Consider the following 13,444-nt stretch of genomic DNA (forward strand, 5'->3'; position numbering starts at 1 on the left):
AGCTAACCTGAGGACGGAATGAGACTGCATACATGAAGCGCTTAGCGCCAGGCCCCCAGCACACAGCAAGCCCTGAGTGAATGGGAGCTATTATTAACACTGGCATTAATAAAGGAGCCACCTTCTCAGCCAGAGGGGAGGCTTTCTGACCCTGCAGGGGCCTCGGGCTCTGAGACAGGGGAGCAGGAGGCCCCAGGGTGCCCGGGGAGCTCAGCCACGGCTTAGATGGCAGGGGTGGGAGGAGAGAGGGAAAAGCCATCCCCTGCAGCATCGTTGCCTTTTAAACGTGCCCTGGTCGGACCTGCGGATAGTCGGCGGCTGGGAGCTCTGCACGGGCAGCTGGGCAGAGACTGGGATGCATCTTGCTTGCCACATACCAAGCAGGACCTGTCACCCTCAGAGGCCCCGCGACCTTGGGCTGCCACTGCAGGCACTGGGGGGCTGGGAGGGGCTGGCAGGAAGGGCGGGGAGGGAGGGCAGACAGGTGACTTATTCTCTTAACAACAGCAACACTGTGAAAACATGAAGGATGCGCTTCTGAGGAAAAGCGCTGCCTCGGGGGCCTTGGGGCCTCCAGTGACGGGGAGGTGAGGACCGAGAAGGGGAGGGGACGGCGGGTGGTCTTTGGAAGGGAAGGAGAATCCCAGCTTCCTGTCCCAAGACCATTCCCTCTGTCCCCTGCCCCACTGGGCTCTGTCCCAGGGTCTGCAGCCCTGATATCCTCGCCCTGCCCCTCCCCCTGCTCCCGACCCACGCGGCTGGCAGCCCCCAGAGGTGGCCAGGGAGGCGGCCAGGGGGGCGGCCAGCCTTCCATACCCTAACACCTGGCCAGGCCCCAGAGGAGAAGGGAGAAGGCTCTGGAGGAGGCAGCACCCAGCTGTGGGTGCAGAATGACGAGGATTTTTGAGGAAGGAACAAAGACAGGCAGAGCCAGAAGAAGGGCCCCGTCCAAGGCCTTCGTCCCGGATGACCAGGCATCCAGTGGCTGTGTGGGGAGGGGCCCCCTAATTGGTGCCACCCAGGGAGCACAGGCTGACCCAGAACCTTGGGGTGGGGGCTTCTCTTGGGGAGTGCAGAATAGACTGAGCCAGGTCAGCTGCACCCGAGCCCAGGCCTCAGAGGGTGGAGGGGGCTGAAGGCACAGGGTCCACCTTGAGACCCAGGCTGGCAGAACTCCAGAGTCCCCTCCCCACAGGAAGGAACCAAATGGGAACACTGAGAGCTGTCAGGAGTTGGGGGCCTGGTGTGCTTTGCCGTTTGCTCTGTGACCTTGGGCAGATCCCTTGACCTCTCTGGTTCCGGTTTCCCAGCCTCAGGACGAGGACAAAAAGCCCTGTGCTGTCCTCCCCCCTGGCTTTCTTCCAGTGGTCACTGTGCACTGGACCCACAGATACAATGGCCGCCTGTGGCCCACAGGAGCCTGTGGGGGGAGCCTGACAAGCGGTGATGTCTGATGGGGAAGGGCGCAGCCCATGGTCGAACGTCCTCCTGCCCAGCACCTGGGCCACCAGCAAGACGCTGCAGGGTGCTCCGTGAGACCAACAGGGTCAGGAGGCAGCCTGCTCGGGCCTTCCTCCCCTGCCCCCAACAAGGCCACGGGAGAACGAGAAGTGCCAGGGACCCCGTGGAGACCCGGGCAGGGAGGGAGAAGGACAGGAGGCTTCGTGGGGGACAGGGCAGGGGTTTGACATGGCCGGGGAGTTGACCCGGAGCCTGACCCATCTGGCTTCCTGGGATGGGAGGAAGGGCCAGCCCGGGCTGGCAGGTCAGATGGAGATGAAGCAGGGAGGACACTGTGGCCTGGTGTGGGGACAGGTGAAGGGCTGACCCAGGAAGCCGGGAAGACAGCGAAGGAAGACGTTTTTGTCCTTTAGACCCCAAAGTCAGCTACCACCCCACAGTGCTAAAAGAACAACACTGGCCACTTTGGACAGGAGCCAGGAAGTGTGGATGTGACCGGCCATGAGAGTGGGACCCTTATATACACGGGCAAGACAGGCCAGGCCACAGGGAGGAGATCACCCGAGTGTTGCCAGAGCATTGCTGTGTGGCTTGAGGCAAGTTGCTTTGCCTCCCTGTGTCCTGTGTTTCTCCCCCTAAAGAAAGCTACTGCTGATAAGGAAAGGGCTTACACACAATAAGTGTTTCTTTTTTTACATAATATTGTTTATACCTTTATTTTATTTACTCATTTTTACGTGGTGCTGAGGATTGAACCCAGGGCCTCACACGTGCGAAGCGAGTGCTCTACCACTGAGCCCCAGCCCCAGCCCAAAACAAGTGCTCTTGGAGCAGCCGAGGTGTGCGGGGCGCCACTCTCAGTGCTTCAGGTGCACAGGAATCCAGGGGATGGTTTGGACACGTCAGGAGGGAGGTGTCGCCTGGTCCTCTGCTAGAGGTGGGGAAACTGAAGCAGAGGGAGGGTCCGAAAGCAGCTAGAGGGGACCCTGTGGCCACCAGGACTGGAACCCAGGCAGGCAGCGTGGCCCGGACTGGCACTGCGAGCCCCGGGGAGGCGGGGACTCAGCACCTGCTGTGTGTCCCGAGTGCGTCTCTGTCTGTAACTGATGAAGAAAGTGCAGGGAACGGGGTGGGGGAAGGGCAGAGGTGTCCAAGGTCATACAGTCCCTGGGGAGGCTGAGGCAAGTGTCCAGCAACCCAGAGGCTGGAGCTGCCCCACGAGGCCTCCCACGCGGGGCAGGGAGGGCGGGGGATGGCGATCTGACAGGAGCCCCCACGGAGAATCCAAGTCCCCTGCTTTCTGTGACCTTGGGCCAGCAGCTCCTCCAGGCTTTGGTTCCCCCTGGTGAGAGGTGTGGCAGCCTCCCTGGCTCCACAGGGCTGTGCTGCAGGCTGGGCCTCCTGGAGGGCAGTGAGTCCCTGTCACTGGGGGCACTTTGTCACAGAGGCGGGGAGAGAGGACCTTCCTGACGAGGCTGCAGCTTCCTAAGAGCCTGCCAGGCCCCCGGAGGGGAGAAGGCCTCGGCCCCACGGGAATGGGTCTGCCGTGTCGCCAGGCACACCGTGCCCACAGCTCCTCCCCGGGGCGCTGCAGCCCTCGGGGATCCCTGTGTGGCATGCCTGCAGTCCTGGCTTCCTTCAACGAGCTCAGGGCCACTCCCCACCGGCCACTGCCCAGGGGCCAACAGGAGGCAGTGACAGGTCCTCTTGGCCTTGCCCTTGGCATGAGAGCTGGTGCTCAGAGTGGGCAGCTCCTGCAGAAGGACAGCTCCCGGCCAGCACCCCTTGCTCAGGAGGCTTCTTCTCCGTCTCCCTGTCTAAACCACCCCTCTGTCCTCGGAGCCCACAGCAGAGGCGCTCTCTCTGGCCAGGCTTCTCCTGTCCCCTGAGGGCTTCTGTGGGGCCACGGACACCCCAGGACCACGCCACTCCCTGCACTCAGTACGCACTGAGCCCGGCCAGACTCGGGGCCCCTGGAGCACAAGGAATCCCTGCCACCCCCGAGTCGGGCACAGTGGGCGCATGGCGTAAATGACAGCCGTGAACCTGAACAGAACCGTGTCCAGCCTGCAGCCCAGAAGGGGGACGGTTTCTGGTCGCAGATCACAGAGCTGAAGCATCTCTCAAGGCTCCTCCCACGTCCCTGTCCCAAGCCCTGGGGACAGCTGGTATTTTCAGCCGCGTGCGAGCTGCAGAAGGCAACTGAGGCCCAGAGAGGAAAGTTGTCTTCAGTCGCACACAGCAAGGGAGGCTCCCCAGGGTCCCCGGGCAGAGCCAAGCCGCTGGCCCCAGCACCCTCCAGCCTGGCCTCCCGGGGTTGGAGAGGGGGTGAGGGGGAGGCCGGACTTACCCCAGCATCCAGAGACCAGCAGGAGAAGCCAGAGCACAGGGCAGCCGGTAGCAACGTGGCACCGCATGGCTTCTGGGGACACAAAGAGAAGAGGGTGAGAAGCTTCCTCCTGGAGGGGCGCTGCCTGCAGCCCCTCCCCCTGCAGCTCCGGGAGAGCTGGGCCTGAGGGGGTCAGAGGAACCCACCCCCTTGGGGGAGCACGGAAAGAAGAAGGAAGCTCGTCACTCAGCAGCAGCATGGTCCACTCCCAGGCAGGACAAGGGGCCTGGGAGCAGCTGGGGTGCACCGGGGGCAGGTCCCTCTTCACCGGCTACCCTTGGGGGACCCCATGGGCAAAGCTCAAAGGCAGACATGGAGGAGGTGTTGAGGACATACCCTGGGCCCAATGGATACAGGGATGAGCTGCTGCGTCCATCCTCTGAGACCACATCCCCAAGAGCAGCACAGCCTGGCCAGCCAGGGGGGCAGGGTTAAGGGGACAGTGTCCACTAGGAAGGTGGGGGGCTAAGAGTGGGATTGTCAATTCCAACAAGCCGACCACTCGGCAACCAATGAGCATATCTTTTCCTCTTTAAAAAAAAAAAGTCCATTATATTATCCTATAACCTTGGAAATGAGAAGGGGCGACAGATCCCAGTGTCCAAAGAGGTCTGGGAAGGGGAGGTGGCCGGCCCAGGGCCCGATAGCAAGTCTGCAGGAGGTTGGAGCTGCATGCCGGGTGGGGGTGGGGCAGCTCTGGGACACAGCCGGTGGACGTTCTGCAAGCCAGACCCCATCTCCAAGGGTGGCTGGGGGTGGACTGCTTCCTCCTGCCCACGACAGCAGGACAAAGTCCTCTGGTTCCTTTGTACCCCTGAGGCAGCTCAGGAGCAGGCTTCCCTACGGCCCAGCAGTGACATCAGGGGGCTCATGCTCATCAGCTGGGACCCTCCCACAGAACTGTCAGTCCTGGTGATGCAGGGACACCACTGGGCCACCCCTCCTTCAGTGAACACACACACACACACACACACACACACCATCTTGCCTCGGGGGCCTGCACCTCCCTTGTTCCCAGGCAGGGTTTGCTAAGACTCCCAAACAGTGGTGGTGGAGTCAACGCCTGGATCCAGGTGACATGTCACCCACCTCAACAATAAGTTACCAGAAAGCCATGGAGAGGTGAATGGGACTGGGGCGGGGGTGGGAAGGACTTCTAGGGGAGATCTCCACATCCCTGCCAAGATCTTGGGGCAAGAGATTCAGAAAAAGTGGAGAACTCAAATTCCTTCATTTGGGGCCTGGAGGGGACCCCTTCTGCGCCGAAGTCCTGGGCGGACAGTGAGGTGGTGGGGTTGGGCGGTGGCTCCTGACCAAGAGTATGTGCAATGGTCCATTTGTTTTCTTTTTAATGTGCCCTTAAAATATCCTAACTATGAAGTATGAAAGAGTCATGTGAAGAATAAAAGATTCTGAGACACATTTAGTCGAGGATGGCCCCTGCATTCCCACCGTGGAGTTCCCAGTTAACAGCCTCCCTCGGGGTCTGCAAAGCGCACAGCTATGGGGGTAGCCAAGAGGGCAACTTTGAGTGGGTGGGGAAGAGGGCCACTTGAGGCCACATGCCCTGTCCAAAAGTGACAGCTTGGATAGGTCCCAGCCAAGAGGGAGAGTGGGCCAGTGTGGCTGGAGCTTCTGATTTTTCTCAATGAAAACTGGACGCTGGGCTTTGGCATGAACTCGACTTTTAAATGTTGGCAGATAATTCGATTTGTAAAGAGCACCCTTGCCCCGTCAGATGGTCGGTGTGTGCAGAGTGGCCTGGCACAGGTCCTCCCCGGCCTTTCTCTGCACCCAAGCCAGGATGTCCCCACTACTGTGTGGAACCAGGTGGCTGCTGGTGATCTCTGCAGTGTCTTCTGCGTAAAAGCAACTAGTGGGCTGGGGCTGGGGCTCCGTGGTGGAGCGCTTGCCTGGCACGGGTGAGGCACTGGGTGCGATTCTCAGCACCTCATAAAGATAAATAAAGGTCCATTGACAACTAAGAAATATTTTAACAAACAAAGAAAAAGCCACCTGCGGGCTGGGCGGAGCTCTGCGAAAAGCGCTTGCCCAGAGTGCAGGAGGCCCTGGGGTGGATCCACAGTACCTCCCCGGAAAAACACGAAACAAAACCAAAGGAGGAAGAAATTTGCTTTTCTTGTGTGTGATGTGCCACAAGCAGCCCTCCAGGCCAGCGAGGCTTGAAAGGCCTCCTCCTCTTGAGGAGCAAATGGTAGTATATAGCGTTGTTTCGTAATGACGACAGCCATCCCCTCCTGATGGACACAAGGGTGTTCCCAAGTTCCTGCCCCCAGACATCTCTCCGCACATGACTAACTGTGTGGGGACTCTGCCCTTCCATCGCTCTCCGACGGCTGTTGCTGGATCAATGAAACACAACGCAGAGCGCGGAGGGAAACTTTCATTAGATGCCTCTGGATTACCTTCCGGGAAAGGCGGCGGCAATTCACGGCCCCTCCAGCAGCGCGCGGGAGGGCCCCCCGTGCCCACCTGGAAGCGATCCCTCTTTTAAATGGCTGCCAATCGGACGCATGAAGAATGGTCTGGCATGGCCGCTTTCATTTGCATTTCCCTAACTGCCGGGATGCGGCGCAGGATGCCTTTTGCTAAGCGTTGGAACCACTTTCCATCTGGTCCTGTGCGATATCCTATCAGGCCCCGCGGGGCAGCCAGCCAGCCTCGCCAGCATTATCCCTGATTTACAAGTGGAGAAACCGAGGCACGGAGCAATTAAGGGACGATCTGACATCTCACGGTGAGTGAGTGTCTTTAGGAAGACAGAAACCTCCAGCCCTCTGCCTTTGCAAACCAGATGTCAGGAGAATTAAACATCTGCTGAGAACATCATCCGCACATAGCTGGGGTGTGCCGCCTCCCTGCCGGGTGCTGAGGAAGCTCATGGTGGAGGACGGAGGACGAGGAGGGAGGGGACGCTGTGAGCAGGTCCCACAGGCCAGGGACGTTGACAGGTATTATTACGACTCAATATCCCAAAATATGTCTATGAAACAGGTTCCTTGTTCCCACTTACAGACGAGGGACCAAGGCTCAGAGAGGTCACTCCAGGATCAGGGCGGAGCCCCGAGCTGTCTGTCACAGCGGCCCTGCATCCCCGGTTCCTTACGGTTCCTTCCGGGAGAGGGAAGTCCGGCCCCTCCCTTGGGTGAGACAATACATGCCCCACAAACGGCAGGGAGGGGCGTCCCCCCATGTAGGACAGCTGCACCCTGCATCACGGCTCCCGTGTCCCCCAGGGCCACTGCCGGCTTGCTGGGCCCCCTCCTGACATGTCTCTCACCCTCCTTCCCCTGCAGGGTCCATCCCACAGCCTCAGTGCCCTTGCCGTCCCCTGGGGGCCAAAGGCAACCTGATTTTGCAATGGTGGCAGGCAGAGGCAGGGACAAGCCGGCTCCATCCTCACCCCTTGGGCCGACGTGGCTCCGGCTCCCAAGGGTGGGGTGGAGTAGCCAGGCCAGAGGTGGTGGGTCCCAGATCTTGCTCTTCCTCTGAGCCCTTTGGTGATGGGGAGGATGGGAGGTCCAGAGACAGCAGAGGCCCAGGGCAGCGAGAACAGGCCCCGCCCCCGCCTCCAGCCTGGCATCCTGGTGGACACGGCCTCTGCCTGCTGGCACACCTTGGCACTGGGGCTGCGGCAAGTGGCAGCAATGCCCTGGGGAGCCTGACCTGGCTCATCCCAGGCCACGGCTGTTCCCCAGCCTCCTGGCCTCCTGCCTCCCACCCAGCACAGCCCAGGAGAGGTTCACGCCCCATGTGAGGCTGCCCCGCCCTCAGGGGGGGGACCACCAGCCGCACCTCTCCACCAGCATCGGGAAACACACCCCTCCAGGCCGGGCTCCTGCCTGGCTGGACATCAGAGACAGGCCTCAGAACAGCAGAGCCACTGCCACCAAGCCTTCCGGGGGCCAGCTTAGAGCCCCCTCTTGTAGGAACCTCCAGGAATCTCTCACTGCCGAGGGCACACACAGCCAGACCCCGAACCCCCAAACTGAAATTCCCAACATCCTCCATCACATCGAGCCTCATGCCGGGCGCCGTGGGGCGCACGGGACCATGAGAATGGCTGAAAACATGTGCTAGGTGTCAAACAAGTGACACAGACTATCGCTGCCCAGGGCTATCAGAAGTGAGACGCCCCAGGGCAGTCAGAGGAGCTGCACAGACGTCAAAGCTCCATGGCGTTGCTCCACATGTGGAACTCAGAGAGGTCAAATAACTCACCCCACATCACACAGCTTATAAGTGACCAAGTTCAGATCTGAACCCTATTTTGATGGCCATCATGGCCAGGTTCCCAGCCTTACCCCCACAGTGTGCCAAACTCCGGCAGGTGCCCTCAGGGAGGGTTCAACTGAGGAGCCAGAGAGGAGGCCCTGGGCAAGCCCTGCATCTACTCAGAGGCCATTGAGCCAGGCCTAGATGAGAATCCCAACATCCTCAAGCCACAGCAAGTGGGGTCAGCACGGAGGCCAGGCTGCACGTGCCAGGAAGAAGGGGTTCCGGCAGGGCTGGCTGGGGGGCTCCTGTTTCTTCTGTCTTCCTGGGATGCTGGCATCTCAACAGGCTTTGCCCCCGGGCCCAGAACCCATAAGACAGTGCAGTCACCATCCGAGTGATCCAGTCCGTCCCCCTTCATCTCCCACCACCTCCTGCCGGTGCCATCCCTGAGAGGTCGACACCTTTGTCCCTGGCAGGAGCGTATGGGAAAGGCGAGCAGAAGGGAGCAGGGTGAGGACAATCAGAGCATCACTGAGAAGGCAAAGCAGGAAGCGAGCCATGTCCCAAGGAGAAGAGCATCCAAGCTGGAGGAACAGCTTATGCAAAGGCCCTGGGGCAGGACTGACCCTTGTGTGCTGAGGTCCATGAGAAGACTAGTGTGGCTGGAACAGGGTGCATGGTGGAGAGGGATGCAGGAGGTGAGGGTGGAGAGACAGGGGCCATCGTGGACACCTTATGGACCAGTGACTGGGTAAACAAGGGGCAGGAAGGACTTGGGTTTTGAAGAAGCACCCCGGCTGCTGCACCGTGGTGCACTGTGGGTCAAAGGTGGAAGCCCACATAGAGAGGACGAGGCAGTGAAGCAGGCCAGAGATGATGGGCGGGCAGGGCTGGGGTGTGAGACCTGGCAGTTCCTGTTTCAGGGCAGAGCTGAGAGGAGTCCTTCTGAAGAGGAAGGGGCAGTGCAAGAGAGGGCAGAGCCTGAGGGTCTGGGCCCAAGGACCTGGAAGGACAGTGTTGTCATTGCCCAGGACAGGAGAAGGCTGCAGGTGGAGCTGGCTGAGGGACAAGATTAGAAGTTCAGTGGGGACAGGGCAAGTTCAGTGAGGCTTGCTGACCACCAGGAGCAACAGTGCACAGGCAGCTGGAGGGGGCTGAGGGGCGGCCGAGAAGGGTGTGGGGGTGGCCACGCGGGGCTGTNTGACTCTGCCACCTGCTCCCAGAGAAGCACCCATAAGAGGCCCACTGCCCAGTCGGGGGCCTCCTTTCTGTCCCACCCCTCCGCCCTGGCTGGCAGAGGCCAGAGTCCTTGAAAATTTATAGAGGTTTCACCAAATGCCTCTGGACCCTGCAAACCGGAAGAGGAAAGCCACAATAGCTGGGTTTCCTAGACCAGAGAACTGCAGTCCTTCCCCTGTGGGAGCAGAGCACACCCCCTCTTCGGGAAAGGGCTTGCTCTGGACCTCACTCCCCGCAGGACCCCAGGCCACCAGCTCTGCCTCTTCCTGTGGCCCGGGCAGGAGGTGCAAGAGCAGGATGCCCCTTGTAAGAAGGCAGTGTCCCCCCATCCCAGCAAGCAGGGGGAGGGGACAGGGCAGGAGGGGACATCTGAGCAGCATTTCACTTTCTCAGGAGTGAGAGATTTTCACAGCAGGGTGCCACGATTTAGTTTGAACTGTTATGAATTCCCATAAAATCAGATGCACTCAACTTTGAATAGAAATACAGAAATACACTGCAGAAATCAAATACAATTTGGGGATTATTCACCCCCACTACACACAGAGAGGTTCGTGCGTGCAAAAAGGCGCCTGCAGACATCACCGTCAGGCCACTGATGGACAAGCCACTGTCTGCCACCAAGGAACACACCCGGAAGCCCACACTCTCTGGGCCACTGGCTGAAGAGGACGCCGTGACAGAGGGAGGCACAAGATCACCCTGTGGCCATCCTGTTCTCGAACCTTCCTCAAAAGCTCACAGAAGTGATGGCCAGGCAGGGCTGAGAGGGGCATAACCTGAGACCTCCAAGGCGGAGTCACAGCCATCCAGCATCTTGCCCAGGACGCCTGTGGCTCTGACTCCTTGGGGAAAAAAATCAAATCAGCAAAAGATAATTTTTATTTTATTTTATTCTTCTGAAAGCCATCTGTAGACATGGTCAATAACTGTACAGGAGGGGTGCTCAGCAAGAAGCGCGTCTCCCTTCTCCCCAGGCCCCACACCTCTTTCCAAGAGGTCATCCTTGAGGTAGCATGACCCTCCGTTAAAAAACAAATCCAGGGGCTAGATCTGGGGCTCAGTGGTAGAGCGCTTGCCTGGCACGCAGGAGGCACCGGGTTCGACCCTCAGCACCACATAAAAATAAGTAAATAAAATAAAGGTATTACCAGGTGCAGTAGCACATGCCCATTATCCCAGCGCTTTGGCAAGCCGAGGCAGGAGGATCGCGAGTTCAAAGCCAGCCTCAGCAACTTAGTGAGGCCCTCAGCAACTCAGGGCCTGTCTCTAAATAAAATATAACAAAGGGTTGGGGATGTGCCTGAGTTCAATCCCCAGTACCAAAATAATAATAATAATAATAATAATAATAATAATAATAAGGTATCCATCTCCAATTTTAATAAATAAATAAATAAAGTTGTTTAAGACCTACATGGCATTCATACCACCCCACTCCTCACTTGCTTGTTTATTTGTTTGTTCATTTATTTATTTGGAGACCGGGTCTCACTCTGTTGCCCAGGCTGGTCCCAAACTCCTGGGCTCAGCCATCCTTCCGAGTAGCTGGAGCCACAGGCCTGCACCAACACAATGACCTGCTCCCGGCTTTTCACATGACAACACTGCTGCGCCACATCAGTGCACACAGAGCTGAGCCACCTGCTTCCTCTCAGTCCCTGCTGCAAGTGCCCTGCAGCGTGGGGGAGGGGTAAAATCCAACCCTCCCCCTGCTGACGACACACGTTTCTTTTTGACCTTTTGCTTCGACAAGGAAAGCCCCCATGAACATTCCGGTTCCTACACCCACAGGCATGATTCTGCCTATGGGACATCTAGGAGAAGACATTTCCGTATTTTTACAGCTATTGACCAACCGCCTTCCAGAGCGTGCCCCCAGGTATACGGCCTCCCAATGATTAGGAAAGGGTAGGCTCCCTGCCTTCACCACTGGGCTCTCAGAAAGACACCTGAGGCTTCTGGCTCTGCCCCAGCCCCTCAGACAGGGGCCAGGCTGGAGTGCTCAGAGCCAGCTCCCGCCAGGAGTCACCCGCGCTGACCCAGGCCCGGCTCTCTCTCAGGCCTTGGCCAGGCTGTCCCCATCCTGGAGCACCACTGGTCCCACCTTGTGTGTCCATCCTCACCATCCAGGCACACCTCAGATGCCACCCTTCCACGAGGCCATCTGGCTCCTGGGGGAGGGGATCCTCAGCTCCCCGACCTGCATACATTTTCAGAGGCATTTTCCCCCCGCTATGAGGACCGTCAGACATGCCCTGTCCTCCGCCTGCCAGAAGACCCCTGGGCCCTGCAAGCAGAGCCCACCCATCTCCCACGGCCACCCACCACTAACACTTGGCACACGAACAGGTGCCGCACAATCCAATTGCTTCTTTAAGTAGGTTCTGATCTTCCCCTTTCCCATCTCAGCAAATTCACTGCCATCCAGCCAGCCAGTCTTGATTAATTCAGTTATCAAATACCTTCCACACGCCCAATAAACACCACTTCCCTCCTGACCCCTGGGTCACTGTGTTGCGGCCCTACTGGCCCCCTCTCGGCCCCAGGCCTGCCAGCCTCAAACCCACCCCTTGGCCATTACTGAGGCTGATCAGATTATCAGTCCCAAGGCTCCATTCCTCTGCCTGGGGGCTCAGGGGGGCAGAGTAGACATTTCCACCCTTTGTGCTGAACTTGGTCATGTGACCTGCTGTGGCCAATGGAATGCTCTGACCAGACCCCACACTAGAAGCACTAACCTTGGGCAAAGAGGCTGAGTGCCCCTGAGTGCCTGCCACTCAACCCAAGGAGAACTCTGGACGTGGAACGGCAAGTACACGGAACCCATGTACGGCCTAGAGCCAAGCCCAATCCTAGATGGGCTGACCCTCATCTCTCTCACACACACACACACACACATACACACACACACACACGAGCAAGAAGAAATGACAGTCATGCCTGTGTGCTCTGCAGTTTTATCAAGGCAAATGACAGATACCGACTCTATGAATTTTATATCTATATGAAACATCTACATAAAAGACATAAAGGAAAATGTTCAATGACATTGGATGGGGCAATGATGTCTTAGAAATGACACCAAAAGCATAGGCAATGAAAAAAAATAGATAAACTGATTTCATCCTATAGCTCAGTGGGACAGCACTTGCCTAGCATGCACAAGGCGCTGGCTTGAAATGACGCTCAACATCACTGCATCAGGGGATGTAAATCAAATCCACAGTGCAGGGGGCAGGGCACAGTGGCGCACGCCAGTAATCCCAGAGATTCAGGAGGCTGAAGCAGGAGGATCTCAAATTCGGGGCCAGCCTCAGCAACTTAACAAGACCCTGTCTCAACATTTAAATAAGGGCTGGGGTTGTGGCTCGGCGGTAGAGCGGTTGCCTAGCATGTGTGAGGGCCTGGGTTCAATCCTCAGCACCACATAAAGATAAATAAATCAAATAAAGGTATTTTCAAAAATTTAAAAATAAAATAAAAAGGACTGAGGATGTATCTCAGTAGTAGATCCCCTGAGGGTTCAATCCCCAGAACTGCGCCCCCCCCAAAAAAAAAGAACGTGAAATTCTACTTCACATGCACGAGGATGACTATTACAGAAGACACGCACACACCAAATGGAATAAGTGTGGGTGAGGACGTGGGAAATGGGGCCCTCGTGCATTGCTGGTGGGGATATAAAACTCACAGTCACTATTCAAGACCTCATGGAAATCCCTTTTAAAAACTAGGCAGAGAGCATGAAGATCATGTGTCCATTTCACAAGTCTTACCTCAATCCTCAACTCTTCTTGGAAGCATAGCCAATCCTCATCTCCAGGAGGAGGCATACCTCCTGTATATCGTATTTTCTCTTCTATCAGAACATTTATGATACTAATTTATTCCTGGTTTTTATTCATTTGTTTATGTTGATTTTTTTTGTTTACAGTATGCTTCTGCTGATTACCCTCTAAGTCATGTGACCAGAGGCTCAGATTCATTGTTACGTTCAGAGTGCCAACATAGAGCTTAGGTATGCAGAGGGACATTCAATAAAAGCATTAAATTATTCAACAACAACCAAAAAAAAAAGTAGACAGAGGCGGGGCATGGTGGCACATGCCTGTC

General features: G+C 57.4%; 1 protein-coding gene across 1 annotated transcript in view; it reads right to left on the minus strand.

The window, feature by feature from the left end:
* Positions 1–13,444, minus strand: part of Cdh23 (cadherin related 23) — a 390,629-nt gene that overhangs the window by 339,019 nt on the left and 38,166 nt on the right. The window contains exon 2 of the mRNA XM_048808827.1: positions 3,812–3,883. Coding sequence (XP_048664784.1) covers positions 3,812–3,878 — 67 coding nt within the window. The 5' untranslated portion in view covers positions 3,879–3,883. The remainder of the gene's footprint in view (positions 1–3,811; positions 3,884–13,444) is intronic.

Source organism: Marmota marmota, unplaced genomic scaffold, assembly GCF_001458135.2.
Source record: "Marmota marmota marmota unplaced genomic scaffold, marMar, whole genome shotgun sequence".
Lineage (NCBI taxonomy): Eukaryota > Metazoa > Chordata > Mammalia > Rodentia > Sciuridae > Marmota > Marmota marmota.